The following is a 19,735-nucleotide window of genomic DNA, read 5'->3' as shown; positions in this document are numbered from 1 at the left end:
TTAGAAAGCTAATATTATATACTCTAAGAATTATTTGACAACCTTTACATATTTGTTATTGTTATTTTTGTCACTATGTTTGAAACCATTAGACAAAATTACCTCTTTACACAGAAAGACATAAAAGACGACAAAGACTGTACAATAGATCATTAATAATCTATTTCTATATACATACACATGCACATAACTTTTAAAAATAGATTATGTAGAATCTGTAAATTATCATTACTATGATCACTTTTCCACCAAGGCACTGGCCTTGGTGACTAATCAAACAACAGTGCACTGCATTTATACTATGAGCAACCAGTGCTGTCAATGTGGCAGCTGTATCCTCATTGACAGTGAAACTCTCCTTTTTTGGAATCTGTCCCACAGCTAGCCACAAGTTTTACGAGATAGCTTGAGGCATTTACAGACATTATATAAGTGTGGAAGCCTGTCTTCTGTTACTTCCTGATCCACCTGTACTTCTTACTGCATGACACATCCTCTCACCAAGCAGGTAATCAGGTAAGACTTTCAAAATTTTGGAATGCATACAAGCAATAATCCTGCACAGTGCAGTGAAGCAAGGCAGCTGATCTTCGCATGTTTAGTTTATAATGTATGAATGTTTTTGTGTGAATATGTGTGACATTGTGTGATTGTTAATATGTTATAACAAGAAATATTGTGAGTACCTAATAGGCTATGATGACTATTTCTGATATTCATCTAATGCTTTTATTTATAATATGCTGGCACTATAGCATACACTATATATATATATAGAGATCTAACAAGCACTTAGGTGAGAATGGATAAAATCGTAAGTCATCCTTCTCTTGAGCCCCATATGTCCTATTATGATTATTATTATGTATTATTTTTTGTTATTCACAAATTAAATTGTGTATCTCTGTGGAAGTACACCACAAAGTCTAAATTAATATTGATGTAAGCATAGTGGGTTTATCAGTGAGAGGTTAAATAATTATGTTTGATACTGTTGAAAGAATGTGTCACTTCATGAGATTGTTCATGGCATTAAGTTTTACAATATAAAACTTTACCATGTTGAAAAATGCCCTTTCTCTGGGAACTTGGGAAGTGTCAGATTCCTCTTTCTAACCCGACAAAAGATTGGACATTAAAGGCCCCATATTTTACACCTTTCTTGAATTTAATTTGAATTGTATTTGTACCCCTAAGCTGATATGTCAGTGGTTTAAAGTCAAAAGAACTGCTGCAATGTGTATTTCCATGTCCTCTCTTTTGCGTCTCTCTGGAGCTGCAGACAGAACAGGCTGTTTTCACCTGCCTTTTGAGCCCCTCCTCTGATTCTCTGCAAAGTGACTGTTTTTATACTTTGAGGGCCCCTACTGACCCCTTTAAAGTAATTACGGATAGTTAAAGTCCAGAGAATATATTTTACACCATATGGGCCCTTTAAAGGGATAGTTCCCCGAAAAATGAAAATGCACTCATTATAAACTCACCACTATGCCAATGGAGGTGTGGGTGATTTGTTTAAGTCAACAAAACACCTCTGGAGTTTCAGGGGTAAACTTTATGGCACCAGAATCCAATACAAAATTAAAGTTAATGGATTCATACACTTAGACGTAAAATAAAACAACAGAAAAAAACGATACTATATAATTAACATGCCTCTATACTGCTCCTGTGGTGTCACCCAACTGTCCGCAAGCCGTGACATTCAAATTAATTTGCCAATGTGTTCAACCAATCTCTGATATCTTCCTACAAGATGCATTCACAGACCCTCGAACACACAATTGTGTGGCCACGTTTGCTAGCTTAGTCTACTTCCAGTGGACACTTAGGCCTAAAATACGATGTAAATGACCTTGTTTCGAGTTGTTTATGAAAGAAAACAGAGTAAAAAAAATGTCACTTCATTTCTAACCAGAACCAGCCATCCGTTAACGTGAAGCAGCCAGTAAATTGACCTTGTTGAAGAACAATGGAAACATCAAAAAATCCGAGTTTCACTCCCGTCAAAGTTGCTCAATGATCAGCGCTGCTGCTTCATGATCAGTTGGTTTGGTTTTACTGCACCGAACAACAGTGCATTGATACACCACACAGCCAGCAGGATACGTGCCAAGCAGCGTTGTCTTCTTGCAATAAATGTGGAGTGTGCAAAAGGAGGTTGGTGAGTGAAGAAACACGATGAAGAGTATTACCTTGGCTCAGTTAACAACACATTACATGATGATAAACATAACCGGTGAAAATAAAACTACAAGAAAAGCCCTATGCAGTGAGCACGGCACACAGAGTCCCCATCCCCATCTTAAGAGCAGTAAAAGAGGAGCTGGGCCAATGGAAGCCAACGAAATCATCAAGGTCATAACAGAACCAACTAAGTGGTGATGGTGCCTGTTCTGAAAAACAAGAGTAATGTACAAGTACACGATATTTGCACTGGAGTACAGTACTTACAAAACAACTCTAATAGGCACAAAGACCCGTTAAAAATGTGATGTCATTGAATATAAAGGTTTATTTCAACCTTTATTTTACCATAAAGATGGTGCTTGATGAAAAGTTAATGAGGCACCAGTATTAGCCAAGACCACGAATGTGTTCGCTGATTAGGACTGAGCCTCTGGAGACCATGAATATCTATACATCACTTTTGCCACTTGGTTTATGAAGAATCTCATGACTGTGGATTTGTGTGTGTGTGTGTGTGTGTGTGTATGTGTGTGTGTGTGTGTGTGTGTGTGTGTGTGTTTGTGCTCCAGTAATCTCTGCTCTCGCTCCCCTGAGCGCTTGCTGATAGCATACTAAATCAGACATCTCTACAGTGCTGGACCAACTCTCACTCTTTTCTCCCCGTCCCTCACTCACACTGGCTCTTTCCTCCCCACTTCTTCTTTTCGAGAAAGAGATAGATCCCTTGCTAAAAATCCAGTCCAATCAGAGAAAGAGAAAGAAGTTCATGTGAGTTTTGTTTTCATTCAGGCACCTGAGTCACGCAATGAGGACTTGATTTCTTCGAGTCACTGAGCATCTGTCATCAGAGTCTGTCAAGCATCCATCCACAGCCATCCTCTGCCGGAGGCGTTTTCTTGTTGGGCTTTTTCTAGTACAAAGCTCCACTATTCGATGTCGAAATTAGTATTTCTTTGAACTTTTCTTAAAAGTCGCTTGTTCTCAAACGTATGAGCCTGTCTTTGTAGGACAGAAGATGGAAATTTAGGGTATTCCAACGCATCAATCATTTATTTCACAAAGACTTAAATTTTCATAGGGGAAGTCGAAGAAATGTATGTGGTTGTCAACAGAGAGTAAGAGTTACTTTTAGTGACTGATAACCACAAAGACTACTTCTGAAGACCACTATTGGGGGCAGGTTATGATTGACAGCTGAGACTGACTCATAATTGGTCAAAAAGGTGTATTGCTTGAGATAAAAGTCTAATACTGGGCCAGATACTAGGAGTATACTTCTTTTCCAACACGTTAACTCCATTGTGACTGGAGTCTTCAATTGTTGGTCGAAATAATTCACTGGAAAGGGTCAGAGTTCAATGCATTAGAGTTAATTATTTTACAAAGAGAAGTATCGAAGCTGTCACACCGTGATTTATAGCCTCATTAGCCTGTTGAACTGTTTAACTTGGATCTTGTCCCAGGGCAGGCCGCCTGCAGTTTCTGATGACATATAGTATAAATACATAAGCTTTCAAAGAATAAATGTGTACAGAATTTTCTACAACAGTATCTGTGGGACCTTGCTACAATGGCTCCACATCACAATCGCCACTGAACCCCAAATTGAGTGATGTGTGATAGATCGACTTTGTCCAACTTAATTTACAGTCTAAGAGATAATCGTGTGTGTCGTAAAACACACAGATGGTCTGCTTGTGCACAAAGTGAAAGGGCTTCCTTGTGCAGAAAGTGTTCTCTCTCTTTATACCAAGCAAATCTGAAAATGTAATACCAGGGTGCAGGGGCCTGTCATCATGTTTTTTTAACTCAAGACAAGCACATGCAGCTTTCCCTGATTTGCATAAACTGGTATCTCACAGGGAATGTGGGAACTCCCCCTTCAACCGATTTACTCAGAAGTGTACATGAACATGTACAGGGACATGAACGAGCATGTTTAACCTTTATAATCGTCATTCCTTTATATTATAATGTACTGAGTCATTTGTCAATCACCACAGATTATAGTTTATTCTTTACAGAGCAAAACACTATGTAAAAATAGCGGGGAAAGATGGTCCCAGTTATATAAGGGACTAAAATTGCAAAGGAGAAAGGGAATCACTGTAATCCCATTAAAGGGCTCAGTAATTAGAGGGAACATTTACTTATATGAATAAAGTGGTCTTTGTACTCGCAACTAAGATTTGTGATGCTATGATTAATATAATAAACTATATATCATCTAGATTTTCATGTTGAGGCCCATCAGAATGTATATCCATATATTTAAATTACCTTAGAAAGCTAATATTATATACTCTAAGAATTATTTGACAACCTTTACATATTTGTTATTGTTATTTTTGTCACTATGTTTGAAACCATTAGACAAAATTACCTCTTTACACAGAAAGACATAAAAGACGACAAAGACTGTACAATAGATCATTAATAATCTATTTCTATATACATACACATGCACATAACTTTTAAAAATAGATTATGTAGAATCTGTAAATTATCATTACTTTGATCACTTTTCCACCAAGGCACTGGCCTTGGTGACTAATCAAACAACAGTGCACTGCATTTATACTATGAGCAACCAGTGCTGTCAATGTGGCAGCTGTATCCTCATTGACAGTGAAACTCTCCTTTTTTGGAATCTGTCCCACAGCTAGCCACAAGTTTTACGAGATAGCTTGAGGCATTTACAGACATTATATAAGTGTGGAAGCCTGTCTTCTGTTACTTCCTGATCCACCTGTACTTCTTACTGCATGAAACATCCTCTCACCAAGCAGGTCATCAGGTAAGACTTTCAAAATTTTGGAATGCATACAAGCAATAATCCTGCACAGTGCAGTGAAGCAAGGCAGCTGATCTTCGCATGTTTAGTTTATAATGTATGAATGTTTTTGTGTGAATATGTGTGACATTGTGTGATTGTTAATATGTTATAACAAGAAATGTTGTGAGTACCTAATAGGCTATGATGACTATTTCTGATATTCATCTAATGCTTTCATTTATAATATGCTGGCACTATAGCATACACTATATATATATATAGAGATCTAACAAGCACTTAGGTGAGAATGGATAAAATCGTAAGTCATCCTTCTCTTGAGCCCCATATGTCCTATTATGATTATTATTATGTATTATTTTTTGTTATTCACGAATTAAATTGTGTATCTCTGTGGAAGTACACCACAAAGTCTAAATTAATATTCATGTAAGCATAGTGGGTTTATCAGTGAGAGGTTAAATAATTATGTTTGATACTGTTGAAAGAATGTGTCACTTCATGAGATTGTTCATGGCATTAAGTTTTACAATATAAAACTTTACCATGTTGAAAAATGCCCTTTCTCTGGGAACTTGGGAAGTGTCAGATTCCTCTTTCTAACCCGACAAAAGATTGGACATTAAAGGCCCCATATTTTACACCTTTCTTGAATTTAATTTGAATTGTATTTGTACCCCTAAGCTGATATGTCAGTGGTTTAAAGTCAAAAGAACTGCTGCAATGTGTATTTCCATGTCCTCTCTTTTGCGTCTCTCTGGAGCTGCAGACAGAACAGGCTGTTTTCACCTGCCTTTTGAGCCCCTCCTCTGATTCTCTGCAAAGTGACTGTTTTTATACTTTGAGGGCCCCTACTGACCCCTTTAAAGTAATTACGGATAGTTAAAGTCCAGAGAATATATTTTACACCATATGGGCCCTTTAAAGGGATAGTTCCCCGAAAAATGAAAATGCACTCATTATAAACTCACCACTATGCCAATGGAGGTGTGGGTGATTTGTTTAAGTCAACAAAACACCTCTGGAGTTTCAGGGGTAAACTTTATGGCACCAGAATCCAATACAAAATTAAAGTTAATGGATTCATACACTTAGACGTAAAATAAAACAACAGAAAAAAACGATACTATATAATTAACATGCCTCCATACTGCTCCTGTGGTGTCACCCAACTGTCCGCAAGCCGTGACATTCAAATTAATTTGCCAATGTGTTCAACCAATCTCTGATATCTTCCTACAAGATGCATTCACAGACCCTCGAACACACAATTGTGTGGCCACGTTTGCTAGCTTAGTCTACTTCCAGTGGACACTTAGGCCTAAAATACGGTGTAAATGACCTTGTTTCGAGTTGTTTATGAAAGAAAACAGAGTAAAAAAAATGTCACTTCATTTCTAACCAGAACCAGCCATCCGGACTCTGCAGCTTATCCAGAATGCAGCAGCTCGACTGGTCTTAAACCTACCGGAATTCACTCACACTACTTCGCTCCTCTGCTTCCTTCACTGGTTACCAGTGGCTGCTCGCACCGTGCTGCAAACAGAGCGGGTCCAGTCTACATCCAGGACATGTTTAAACCTTACACCCCAGCCCGTTCACTCCGCTCTGCATCTGCCAATCGGCTTGTTGCTCCCTCACTGTGAGCTAACCCCTCAACAGATTTACAACTGTTTAGCTGTCCCGGCTCCTAAGTGGTGGAATTAGCTCCCCATAGACATCAGGACAGCAGAAAATGTACACATCATCCGCCGCAGACTAAAGACACATCTCTTCCTACAACACATTAAGAAGACTGTTTAAATAGCAATCATCAACTTAACCTATCTCTGTATCTGTCTGATCTGTCAATACATGTCTGCACTCCAGGTAAAAATGCAGGTAGATGTAATTGTACACTGAGATGGGTGGCCTCAAGCGTTTGCACGTGTTTTTAGAATGAGAGCTTCCTCTCTCATATGTTTTCATCCACCCGAACAATTTCTCTGTGTGGATGCTGAGGTAAGAAGCCAATTTCAATGTCTCTAACATAGCTTGTGGTGTTATCATTCTGAGTTTCGCTATTGAACAATTGTTGCTACACAGGAGACATTGAAAATAACTTATTTCTACTGCAATCCTAAATAACAACCTATACTGAAAAAAAGTGAGGTGATCACAACAGTAGATAGCTTTGCTCTTTAACTTCTCTTCACAATTTATTATTATGAAAAAGGAAAATTAATCTGTTGCCTGTATTTTTCTATATTATGTTTTCTGGACTATGGGGCATGCAAAGGCTGAGAAATGCATCTGTTACTACCAAGATTCATCTAATCACAAAGATGGGCAAATGTTATAAATCTAAATGCATTGCTTTCCACTTTAGTTTGAGGAACACTTAAGACGTCTAAGGGTATTATCTAAAGCAGGGGTATTCAACTCAAATTTAAATAGATCCAGTTGGAGACTGAAGCAAAGCTCCAGAAGATCATAATATCTAACTATTTAGTGTGATATATATTTAAGTAGCCAAGTAGTTGTATCAACATCTGCATGTACTAAATACCTGACTGTCAAATTAAATGAATTCAGTACGTTTCAAAAACGTTTGGACAATATTTATTGTCACATAACATAGAAATGAACGTATATGTATGATTGCAGATATGTATATTGTTCTCTCATTAACTAAATAAAGTAGGGTTGCATTTCATAATGAGAGAAAATAAATAAAATGTGAACATTTTTCACATAAAGGGCTTAACTTCAGAAAAATAAAGGGAGCAAAAGCTATGATAAAAATGTTTCTGTTTTACATCTTGACTCAAAAGTCTCAACCAATTTTACAGATAATAAATCTCAACACATTTTAACAATTGAACAGTTTTAGAATCATTTTCTTCCCCTCTTATTTCTCAATTTTCTCCGGCTCAGTCGTCTGTCTCTCTCCCTTTGTTTTCTCTACCTGTATCGCTGTCTTTCTTTTTCTTTCTAGCGTCTTTTCATTTGTAACTTAGATAGATAGATAGATGGATACTTTATTAATCCCGTGGGATTAATTTGCCTCTAGCTCTCTCATCTGCGTGCATTGTAGAGTCGCAATGTTACCCACCTGGAATGCACAGACTTGATTGGCTTAGTAGTATCACGTGGGATGGGTTAACCTTGCATGCAATTGGTCTGTGCGTTTCCTTATCCGATAAACAACTACCGTAAAGACTACAAAAACTGCGCCGGTAACAAATAGAAGTGCCCTGTCAGGTTTTAAAAACAGAACCTTCGGTTTTGGCTGTAGGTACGGGTCCGTACGAGAGGGCATCTGGGTCCGGACTTGGACCGCGGTCGGCCTGTTAGTGACCGCTAATCTAAAGGGTTACTACTTACTTTGTTACACCTTATAAGCTATCCAGATGAAACATATCATAAAGAAAAATTGGGACATCATTGAGCGCAATCATTCATTACGGGAGGTATTCACTGAACCCCAGGGGTCAGTTTCAGAAGGGCCTCAACTACCAAGGACAAACTAGTCAGGAGTTACCTTCCTGCTCCTAAACCGAACACTTGGCTTCGCCAACCCAAGAACAACCTCTGATTTGGTAATTACAATTATTTGTATCAGTATCAGAGATCGCTGTTGTAATTATATTTGCATAGAGGTGATAAGATAAAGCTTCTTTGTGTAAAGTTTGTTTTATGCCAAGATGATATTTTATCTTATTTTTTTCTGAACAGAGCTCAACCACTGCAGCAATGCCTACCTCTGGTGTGTGTATGAACATCATCAATGCCCGGCATCAGAAAAGTGGCCGCGGGACCATCACCAACCCCATTAGCTTCCTCAACCAAGACTACGAGCAGATGAAACAGTACTGCCTCAGCCGACGAGTAAGGTACATTGATGAGATGTTCCCCCCTGACAGTAACACCATCGGCGAAGGGTTACTGACACCTTCTGACCTGGACCGTGTGGTGTGGCTGAGACCAGCGGTGAGTTGTGTGGTAGCTGAAAAGATGGGATTAAGCATAACAGTTATCTAAGTTTATGGTTAAATGAACATGTCGTTAAAAAGGCAAACTCAAGTGACTGTCTGTTTGTGTTTATTTAACTCCATAAGTGAGTGGCAAAAAACAAGATAACACTAACACTTTAGTGATCATATATTTTGTCATGGCACGTTACTGACACAGCAATAACAGGCCAACATACTGTAGTTACAAATTATTGTGACCTGCTTTGGTCTGTCACCTCCTGGTCTCTCTCCTGTTAAGTGTTTTACTATGTCACTTGATGCCAGCTGAATGACCGACCTGACAAAAATAATATTGCAAAACAATATTAGTATGAACTATAGTAATATTTTATTGCAATATTATTTTCTCACAGCTGATATATTAAAAGCTTCAACAATAACATGTAAATAATTCCTCTGTTTCAGAATATAATTTCCAATCCATCTTTTGTTGTCGATGGGGTCTCCAGATTTGACTTTGGTCAAGGCCTGATTGGTAGGAAACTTTGGTTCTACAGCAGTGTCATTAAGAGATGCCCACACAGCCAAGTGGCACAACTGCATCCTCAGGAAATTGTAGAAAACAGCACTATGAGCCCAAACAAGCCCAATGTAGTTCAGTTTCAAACATGTTCACCCATGTTGTCACCGGCAAGGGGTTGTGCTGTTATCGGTATCTGAAAACAGTTACAGCGCACTTGTACAGGTACTGCATGTGACAAGCAATGACTTGTTGCATTGTAGCCAAGTAATTGTAATTTAAATCGCACGAAAAATAGTGATGTGTCATCAAGTCAACTTCCTTACAAGCAAGTACACAAACTCTTGTAAATTGCACACACACACAATTTTATCGCACAGGTGCAACAGCGGTAATTGTTTCCATTGCACATTTTTTTTGCATGTGTGACACATATGTCGCAGAGCAGAGCCCTTCAAAAGTTTGGAAGAAAACAAATCGAAAATCCTCAAGCCTCTCCTTCAACAATCTTTTCAAGATTTAATAGTTGCTACTTGTTCTCTATCTCTGTGGAACGGACTCAGAGCGACATAAAAATGTCTTTCTTACAATGTATTTAACTTATAATGTACTTATTTAAGTAGGGAATTTTTATTTAATGAAAGCTCAATGAATCATGGTACCTCGAGATCAAAAGGTAACAAGTCGAGTCTGAAAGATAATGGTGGTTATGCACAGCAGTCTGAATTCCAGCATGTGGTTTAGAATGTTCAGAAAAAGTAATGCTAGTGTATCAGTGTAATGATACTGAGAAGAAATCCATGTTTTTTCCAACCTAACCTCATCTGTGTTCATGGGACAGTAAGAACCTACACTAACCACTGTACCAAAGTGTATTCTGCCTCTTGGCTGTGTTAGCATACTTGAATGTTTCTTAGATGTAAACCTGATTAAACAAATATTACTGTCTTGTCTGCTTAACATACTGTCCTGACAACTCAACGGTTCTATTTTACTTAGGAAACTGCTGGTTCCTTGCATCTATCGGAGCTCTTACATTCCAGGATTCAATATTAAAGCAAGTTGTTCCTCTTGAACAAAGTTTTAATGAGGACTACTGCGGGCTGTTCCACTTCAGGGTAAATATTGCCAACATCATCCAAAAAAATAGGTTTTGATCAATTATATACATCTCCTTTTGCTATAACCCTCTTCATATTGTCAACTATTCAGTTTTGGAGGTTTGGGAAATGGATGGATGTTATCATTGATGACAAGCTACCAACAGTCGATGGCAGATTAATCTTCGTCCAATCCAAAACTCCGACTGAGTTCTGGCCTGCTTTGCTGGAGAAAGCCTATGCCAAGTATGAAAAACAATGCATTTCTCAATCACACAGTCCTCATAGTCTCAAAGTGATATTGAGCTTACTTTCTTAAAGTCTTTGAAAGTAATTTAACACCTGCTGTCAGGGTGTGTGGTTCATACGCAGACATGAATGCTGGAACTCCTGCTGAGGCTTTGGTGGACTTCACTGGTGGTGTCCACATGTGCATCAACCTCACAGAACCTCCTCCGGACCTATGGGAGCTGATGACAAGAGCTGGACAAAATAATTCCCTGATGGGCTGTGGGACTCCTCAGGGGGTAAGCATTTATTTACAACACAAAACCACAGAGTTGACAGCATAACATCAAAGCATCTCAAGGCTTAGATAATCTAAGGTTGTCCTCGAGCAGTATCTAAGATGGAAAAATGAATAGACCTGTCTAGCTTCCAGCATTTTATCTTTTCATAGCAGGAAGCTAAATTCATTATACAGTAGTTTGACTTCACATACAGTTTGATCGATCCCTTATATGCACTTCAGATTCCAGTATAATCTACCCCAACGTAAAAGGCCAGCAGTGGCTCCCAAGGCTCAGTAACTCAGAAAATGATCTGTAGGGCATAATAACAGTTCAACTGTATGTAATTACCTTTGGCATTTGACTAACAGCCTATGCCTGAAGGAAAAGATGAAGTGCTCTAAGCTGTAGTTAAAGTATTTGGTCGAGCGAGAGGGTGGGGTCAGGGTTTTGAATGGGTCCAATAATGCATGAAAGCATTTATTCAAGTCAATTCAGCTGTCACATCGAGAGTTCACATAATGTTCTTATTGATGTCATCAAATTAGCTTTTTCCCTTTAGATTTTGAGTACATTATTTTCAGGCTTCTGCATTTAACTTGCTGTGTTTGTTACCAGGTTAATTTAGTTCAAGTCTAATGTTATTTGACAAGTGCAATTAAGTTTTTACTACATGGTGTTTGCTCATAAATTTCAGAACTGTACCTTCAGGATATGTTGAGTCTATCAATGCCATTTCAGTGACATCTCTCTATACTGTATACATCTATCTTGTAGAAGACATCTGCCAACAATGTGCTGCCAAATGGATTGGTCCAAGGCCATGCCTATGCTGTCACTGGTGTGAAACAGGTAACTAGTCATATTTGCAGTGAAGGCATGGCAGCATACAGAATTCTGTGTTTGTATAAATATCCCTGATTTTTGGTCTGCTGCTCATTTCTCGTCAGTTTATGAGCCGAGGGAAACTCGTTAACCTGGTGCGTTTGTGGAACCCCTGGGGCCAAACAGAGTGGAACGGACAGTGGAGCGATAAGTAAGAATGACTACCCAGCAAATGTTTTATGAAGATTTATAAAGATAGTAGTTATTTTATCCTCACCAAAAAACATGTTTCTGATGTTTTCACTGTCACCTTTTTTTGTAAGTCACATATGAAGGGATTGAGGATATCTGAAACAAGAGACAAGACACCTTTCTATTAGTATCTTTAATTAGCTTTAATACCTTGGAGGCAGTTGTATTTTATATGTATTTATATTTATATGTTAATCTATGTCAATACATTCATATATGTTATGAGGGTAATCGTTGGTTCTATACCATCATTGTGAGGACATTTTGACAGTGTGAGGACATTTTGGCTGGTCCTCACAAATTATATTGGCTTTTGAAGGTTAAGACTTGGTTTTATGTTTAGGCTTAGGTATTTAGTTTTGATGTGAGAGTTGGGTTAAGGGGCTAGGGAAAGCATTATGTCAATGAGTGTCCTCACAACTATAGAGAGACACGTGTCGGTGTGTGTATGCATCTTTTTATAAAATTCATAACGGTTTCTTTCCTTCTCTCTTATTGTCAAACTGTCGCTAAAGTTCGCATTTGTGGCAAACTGTGAGTCTTCAGGATCGTGAAATGTGCCTTTCAGTGAAAGATGATGGAGAGTTTTGGTAAGTGTGATGTATGTTCTAATCAAAATTTAATTTAATTGTTAAAATTGCTAAAAATGATACCAAAAATGGTAACACACCTTTTGTTACATTATATTTTTGGATCAAGCTCAAGTGACAGCCAAGTGACTGACGCAGAATAATTTTTTTTGTCTCTTGTGGATCAAAGTGTTATTAAATAATAATTCTATCATACTTATAATTCAATGATAATAATCAACTAAATTCATTTCTGATTTGGACAGGATGAGACTGGAAGACTTCTGTGAGTTCTACGATGATCTTGACATCTGCTGCCTGTGTCCAGACTTCCTTGATGGAAGCTCCTCGTGCCATTGGAAGTCGTCATTCTATGAGGGCAGATGGGTTGCAGGAACCACGGCTGGAGGATGCATGCAGAACTTTGGTACTTTCCAAATATCTGTAAATAAGTTAAACTGTTTTTGCCTTTTGCAGAGATACAGAGGCAGTTTCACTTTTCTGCTCTGTACTTTCTAAAAGAGGCAAACATAACTCCAAATGGAAACTGTGAATAGTAAAACCAGAGACAAATGTGAGATGGAACACTATAACAGCAACAAGCCTGAAAAATAGAGCCGGTTCTAATCATTTGTCAGTTAAAAGATCACATTCCAATTTATTTAATGAATTTATAATCACCTTTCAAAATGTAGAAAGAAATTATTAACAAATGATAATCAAAATCTAAAGTCTATAATTATTTCTTTGGCGCACACCAGACTCCACATACACAAAACTTTGAATTTTGCAATCATGGATGAACTGGCTGCAGTAAGTTTGTATTTGAGGTTTCCTTCTCCTTCAATCTTCCAGAAAAATTCTCAACCAATCCACAGTATCGGATCAAGGTCGGCAAATTATTCAGTGAGTGTTCAGAGAACCAGGGGGAAAAAAACTTTCTGATGTCTCTCATGCAAATGCCCGACAAAAGGAACAGACGCCTGGTCGAAAATCTCCACATTGGACTCAACGTATTTGAGGTAAGTTTAGTTTTTTTTCTTGGTTTCCGTTACATTTGGATTAAACTTGAAATAGTTCATGCATTGAACTAAGTTGAAAATAGTGACGTAAAGATAAACATTTAATCGTTCTGTGGGTTCAGCCATTACATGTCATCATGTTAACGTACCAGTGGGAAATTAAATTCCATGTAGTGCATTATCTTTATTTTATTTACTTCATAATGTCAAATGATTTTTATCCCCAACACAAACTTCATTTTCCTCTGGCCTCATCCAAGTTGACCAAAGAGGTAAGTAAAATTTCTCACACATTGCCCGTCCATACTGGAGATTGAGCTGAGCTGCATAGAAATTAAACATCTGCTTATTATTGGCATTACAGTACCAGGCACACCAAGGGAGGTTCCCAGCCTCTTTCTTCGGCAGAAACAAAGTTGTGGCCCAAACTAAAACCTATTTGAACGCACGTGAGGTGACGGAGTTCGTCATGTTGAAGCCTGGTGAATACCTGATTGTGCCGTCCACCTACCAACCCAATGAGACGGCCTCCTTCATCCTGACCATCCTGTCCAAGGCCGAGACCGAAGTGCAGTAAGTCACTAAGATCTCCCTCATTAGCTTTCAAGGTGTTGTAGATGTACAGTTTATCTGTATATGCCACATAGCATATCCTACATGACATTACAATGGCATGTGCATATAAGTAAGTCCATGAACAGGTTGAACACTGTACATGCAAAGACCACACTGATGTCAACGTTCAATCTAATGTCTGCTCCTTCTATTGTCTAATATTATGCTGCTTGCAAAAAAAATTGAGAATCTCTGAATGTTCTGGGGTGTTTAACCTGCCAGCTGCTTAAAATAAAAAAATTAATAATAAAAGCAATGATTCATCTTCCCAGCACAACCAGAATGACATCTGCTGGTCTATTAGCAATTCTACAAGAGTAGCATGTGTGTCCTGTCTTGCTGAGGCTACCTAAAACTCTTCTCCAGTGATAAGGTGAATAAAGTCATTGGTCTCAAAGGATACTGGTCAAATATGAATTAAGATATATAGTTAGAACTCTGGAGAATGTCTGAATAAGCCAATGAGAGAACAGTTGAACAGTTGAACAGCTGCTACGTTCCTCGTGTGAAAGGTAACATCTGGAGAAAGTCTGGACGCTATTTTACAGACATTCTCAAGGTTTCATGTCTGAAAATGGCTTTGCTGGCATAAGTAACTGTTGTGTAATGTAGAAATGTATTTCACTCAATTGAGAAATAAATTCTAAAAATCCTCTCTTAAACAGGACCATTCTACACAGGTTCTTGAAAAAAATAACATCTTTATTTTTCTCGTGTGAATGTCTGTAGTTATTAATTACTAAATCTCAAGTTTTAAGTAGCGTATGTGATAATTCCCTGCAATGACCAAGAGTACTGACGACTTATGTTCTTCCTCTCAGTGAGGATTCTGGAGGCCATAACCACGAACACAACGGAACAGAAGAGGTGCACAAGATTTTTTAATTGAACGTCTGTGTTAATATAATTTTGGTGTTTGTGCTTTGATCCATGTTCTTTACTGATTGCATTGATCATATATGACACATGTATATATATATATGTATTATCTCAGCTCAGCTTGAACTGAACACTGCATCTTTTTCAGAAAACACCAGACAAAAATGGAGTGGATGACCAAAATAAGAGACAATTATTCCGTCAATACTCTGACAAGGTAGTTTATGTGTCTTTAGGCAATAGCAAAACATAGTGAGAAATTGTATTTGCTTTCTTTCAAAGAACTTGATTTCTTTTCCAGTATGAAGAAGTGGATGCTGAGATGCTCCAGACGATTCTAAATGACCGAATCTTGAAAGGTTTGAAAACTTTGACTAAAAATATTCGAATGTAATAATCTTTTGTTGCATTGCTTAGTTGCTGAGTTTAGGCCGAACTGAAACTCTTGCTATCTTTTTTTTTTTTTTCAGGAGATTTGAAATCTGGAGGCTTCAGCATCGATGCCTGTCGCAGCATGATTTCTCTGATGGATGTATCCTACGTGATGTTTATGCTACACTAGATCTGTCTGCCCTTTTGTTCGTTTAACAGTCAGGAAAAGATTTAAAAGTCAGGTGGACACATGAGACAGCATTCTGACTTAATACCTTAATGTTGGGTTAAAGACGTCTATTACGGGCAAACTGAATGGCGAGGAATTCCTTCGTCTGTGGAAGAAGGTCATCGTTTACAAGGTAAAAGGACCCAACGACTAGTTACATCATACTTATTACATCACTACTCTAATGAACAGTTATGATACATCTTGCTTTATATCCTGAACATTGTGTGATCTACCTGATAACCTCATGATTTAACAAAACTGTTTTTTTTACACAGGACATCTTCACCCAAAAAGACGTTTCACTTACAGGAACACTGTCTCTGAATGAGCTCAGGAATGCTGTCATGGCCTCAGGTGGATGATAAACTTGTTATTTTTGTCTCATGTGGGCAGACGTCACTGCCTTGTGGGAGAAATTCCCCTTGTTTAAAAACAAATGAACTGTGTACAAAGACAGAAAATACCCAAACAATTTTTAACACAAATTAATGCTAGGAAACCAGGTGCCATATAAATAAGGTATCCACCAGATGTTGACAAAGTACTCAATGGGAAGTCAGACTGTGACATGTGAAAGGGGTTTCACTGTTTTCCACCAAGCAGTACACTTCAACTTGTTTTTTCCATCTAGTGTCACATTGTTGTCACAGTGGTTTAATAGGTTGCTCTGTCGTCTCAAAGCAAGAAGGTTCTTGGCTCAGATCCCGGTTTTGCCGTGGTCTTTATGTCCAGATTGGGGATAGGTTGATGGAGACTCTAAATTAACCGTGAGAGTAAATAGTGGTTAGTCCCTGTGATACACTGGCGACTTGTCAAGAGCGTACCTGGCCTCTCGCCAGATGTCAGCTGGGATTGACTCAAGATCTGCCCCCTAGCATCCCTAAAAAAATAACCAGTATCTACAATGGTTAGTTATTTCTTAATAGGTCATTTTTGGGGATCTTTGTGTCTTTAATAGGTAGAGACAATGGAGAAACAGGAAATTCAGCAGCAGACAAAAGGGGAATGAGGACAGTAAATAGGGAAGAACTGAAGAGGGATCCTGCTGGTCAGGGCATGTTTTGCCCATATAATACATTTTTTGTAAAACGTTTGAGCTACATTTGATGTGCTTTTCAAATATAGTGTTTTTAATTTGTTTTTTATTTGTCAAATTACTTTTTTAATTAATTCATTAATTCAGTCATCACTTAACTATACGGTCAGCAACACATACAAACATGCTTTGAATTTATGCCAAGCACATTCGTATTGAATTGGACTCCATTGCTGCAAATATTGAGATACTGAATTATCCTGTTAAACCGAGTGGAGAACTTCGCTTTTTGGCAATATGCTGCCTCCGATATTTTTATTTATGAATTCAAATATTGGCCAATTTTTGAACATTCTCCCTTTCACCGTGGTTTTGTTCGATTCAAGCCTCCTTGCAACAAAATTCAACAGTATGAGAGTCCTATTACAAATAATCTGCAGATGAATCAGTGAGGAAAATAATGGAATATGTTCTGAACTCTTGTCTGATGTCTATTGTTCAGGAAAGCGTGTCAGCGATGACATGCTGAATTTGATGGCTCTGCGCTACGGTGCCTCCTCTGGACACATGACGCTGGAGAGTTTCATCAGCCTCATTCTTCGCTTTGAATGCATGTCCCGTAAGTGCATTTGGACAGCCGACAAAGCCATTATGCGAGCATGAGAAAGGAAATGGCGAAAGTCTTCACCCTGATGACCTGCTCACTTATTAATCTCTTCTTTCTTTCTTCTCTGCCATTATTTCTGCAGCCAAAAGCTATTTTTACCAAACAGAAATTACAATCCCCATTTTCCAACCCCCCAAAGAATCCTCTCCATCTTTTCCAACCACGTTGACCCCCCCAGTCCCCCTCGTCCTTCCCCCCTTCCCCTAAGCCACTTTATCAACTACTTGTCAGCAGTCCATTAAGTCCTTTCACTTATTACCATTTGGAGAAATTGTAGTGTTTGAGCAAGCCAGAGCTGCTCTGTACCGTTGTCCATTGCATTTTAATGGCTATGATTATATCATGGGAAACCTGAAGTAATAATACGTTGCTTTTTCTCAATAGAAATCTTCAAGCAGCTGTCTGATGGATCGGCCATGAGTCTTCGTGAATCAGAGGTAACACAAGCTCTACAGAATTCTTACTTATTTTTTGAGAGTATCTCAAAATGGTTTTATCTTTTCATAACCTGCACAGGTGTTGATTTGAAAATGTCTTATTGGTAATCGACTTTGTTTTGATGAATTTTGAGCATCTAGCAGAAATGCAGAAGCAAATAAATAATCTATCTTTTGTTTATTTACAGTGGATGTACCTTTCCATGTACACTTAAACTGACAGAGAAGATGAGCTGCAGGACTCATTTGGAACAACTGCAGCAGACGATGTGCAAATAGAATAAAAGAACAAACAAAGTAATTTCTTTTTCAATTCAGCTGTTCTTTATTTTTTGAACCACAGGGCGTTTCTTTGACTCCATTGCAATTCGAGTGGGAGAACAAATGGGATACACACACAGTTATGCTATCAGATACTGAATTTTTTTTTTACAAATGCTACACTGAAAACTGGCAACTAAAAGGTCAAATCATTCACTGCGTGCATCATGGCTACAACCCTAGTCAATGTACTAATGTACAACGTGTGCATGTATCACTGTTACCCATGAAGCCATATCACTTCTCTAATCTTCCACCTTTGTCTCTATATGATTATTATGTTGTTAACAGTGAATGTTTACATGGACAGCAACATTTCAATATTAATCCGATCAAGAAACTAGAATAAGACAATGTCATATAAAGATAATTTATTGATTACTTTAACCTGAATAGGTCCTACTCAGAATAAGCAATATTCAAATCAAGAAATGTGGAGTATTCCAAGCTAAATCAGATTATGACAACATGTATAGGTCTTAATAACATTAAAAGGTCCTGTTGGAGTTATCAGTGTATTTTCTGACATCGGCATACGGCAGTAACCAACTGCTTGATGACATTTGCACGGGTGTAAACAAGATGCTATTACAAGTTGGGGTTTTAAATCTGTTGGATTGACATTGGACATAATGGTTTAGTGGACATAGTAATGAGTCCTAACCAGACTGCTCTGTGAAATGTAAACAGGAATAGAATTCTATGAGCAACTCATGTAAACATTATATCAAAATGATGTCTTATTCTATATGAAGGTCAACAGGTGGAACATTGGTGTCCATGTAAACAGTGTAATTTCATGAATACTATTAAGTAATATGTTTGCGACACAGGGGGAATTAGCCAATGTTAGCATGCTAGCGTGCTTAAATAAGATTGTGAGTATGGTAAATGTTATACCTGCTAATTATCAGCTTGTTAGCAATAATGTTAGCATACAGTAGTTAACATGTCAACATGTCAAGTCTTGTGAAATCTTACAACTAGTCTCTTGGATTGAATATTAGTAGAATTATTTTATATGTGGGGTAATGCTCTTTCAGTTTTCAGTGGTACTTCTTTTTCCAATGTTATTATTTTTGGGTGCAAGTTTTTTGATTGAATTTAACAAAATAAAGATATTATTCAGTGTAAATGTATGAACAGTTCTTTATCTTTTAAAGTCCTTGCAGATATCTTGATATGTTGGAAAGAGAATGGATTAAGTTAACTTTGGTGACAATGCATTGACTTGTGATCAGTCATTTGTGTCCCTTAAAAAACAATATGCAGACGCTATTATTTTTTGTACAAACAAGTAAGACACTTATCTGGATGTTTTTCTGTAAGTGTATGCTCCGTTACTTCATATGCTATTACAGTTTTTCACAATTGTTAACACACGTTTTTCAAAACTGCACACAGACAACTGAAAACCTCACACACAAAATGCTAAACCT

General features: G+C 37.9%; 1 protein-coding gene across 4 annotated transcripts; it reads left to right on the top strand.

The window, feature by feature from the left end:
- The first annotated feature begins 440 nt into the window (after positions 1-440).
- LOC128450817 (calpain-1 catalytic subunit) lies at positions 441-19,431 on the top strand. 4 transcript variants are annotated; one of them, XM_053434508.1, is made up of 22 exons: positions 441-516; positions 8,702-8,956; positions 9,406-9,475; positions 10,460-10,578; positions 10,673-10,806; positions 10,913-11,087; positions 11,847-11,921; positions 12,020-12,105; positions 12,662-12,736; positions 12,982-13,142; positions 13,571-13,737; positions 13,998-14,009; positions 14,102-14,310; positions 15,174-15,219; positions 15,380-15,448; positions 15,533-15,590; positions 15,702-15,763; positions 15,897-15,965; positions 16,111-16,189; positions 17,374-17,490; positions 17,923-17,975; positions 18,164-19,431. In XM_053434508.1, the coding sequence occupies exons 2-22, from the start codon at positions 8,720-8,722 to the stop codon at positions 18,188-18,190; spliced, it is 2,100 nt and encodes a 699-aa protein (XP_053290483.1). In that variant the 5' UTR covers positions 441-516; positions 8,702-8,719; the 3' UTR covers positions 18,191-19,431. The 4 variants fall into 4 exon arrangements, with proteins under 4 accessions (XP_053290483.1, XP_053290482.1, XP_053290484.1 ...); XM_053434507.1 differs by having other exon boundaries at positions 466-508; XM_053434509.1 differs by lacking the exon at positions 441-516 and adding an exon at positions 4,837-4,987.
- Positions 19,432-19,735: the final 304 nt, after the last annotated feature.

Source organism: Pleuronectes platessa, chromosome 11 (genome assembly GCF_947347685.1).
Source record: "Pleuronectes platessa chromosome 11, fPlePla1.1, whole genome shotgun sequence".
In the NCBI taxonomy this organism is placed as follows: Eukaryota; Metazoa; Chordata; class Actinopteri; order Pleuronectiformes; family Pleuronectidae; genus Pleuronectes; species Pleuronectes platessa.
Note: the sequence above shows the minus strand (reverse complement) of the source record. Positions and strands in the feature narration are given on the sequence as shown.

Excerpts from the sequence above, each read along its gene's own strand:
- LOC128450817 (XM_053434506.1), top strand. The coding sequence starts at position 6,923 with ATGAGAGCTTCCTCTCTCATATGTTTTCATCCACCCGAACAATTTCTC. Across the intron at positions 10,807-10,912 it reads CTGGAGAAAGCCTATGCCAA|GGTGTGTGGTTCATACGCAG; the intron begins GTATGAAAAACA and ends ACCTGCTGTCAG. Across the intron at positions 11,922-12,019 it reads CTGTCACTGGTGTGAAACAG|TTTATGAGCCGAGGGAAACT; the intron begins GTAACTAGTCAT and ends ATTTCTCGTCAG.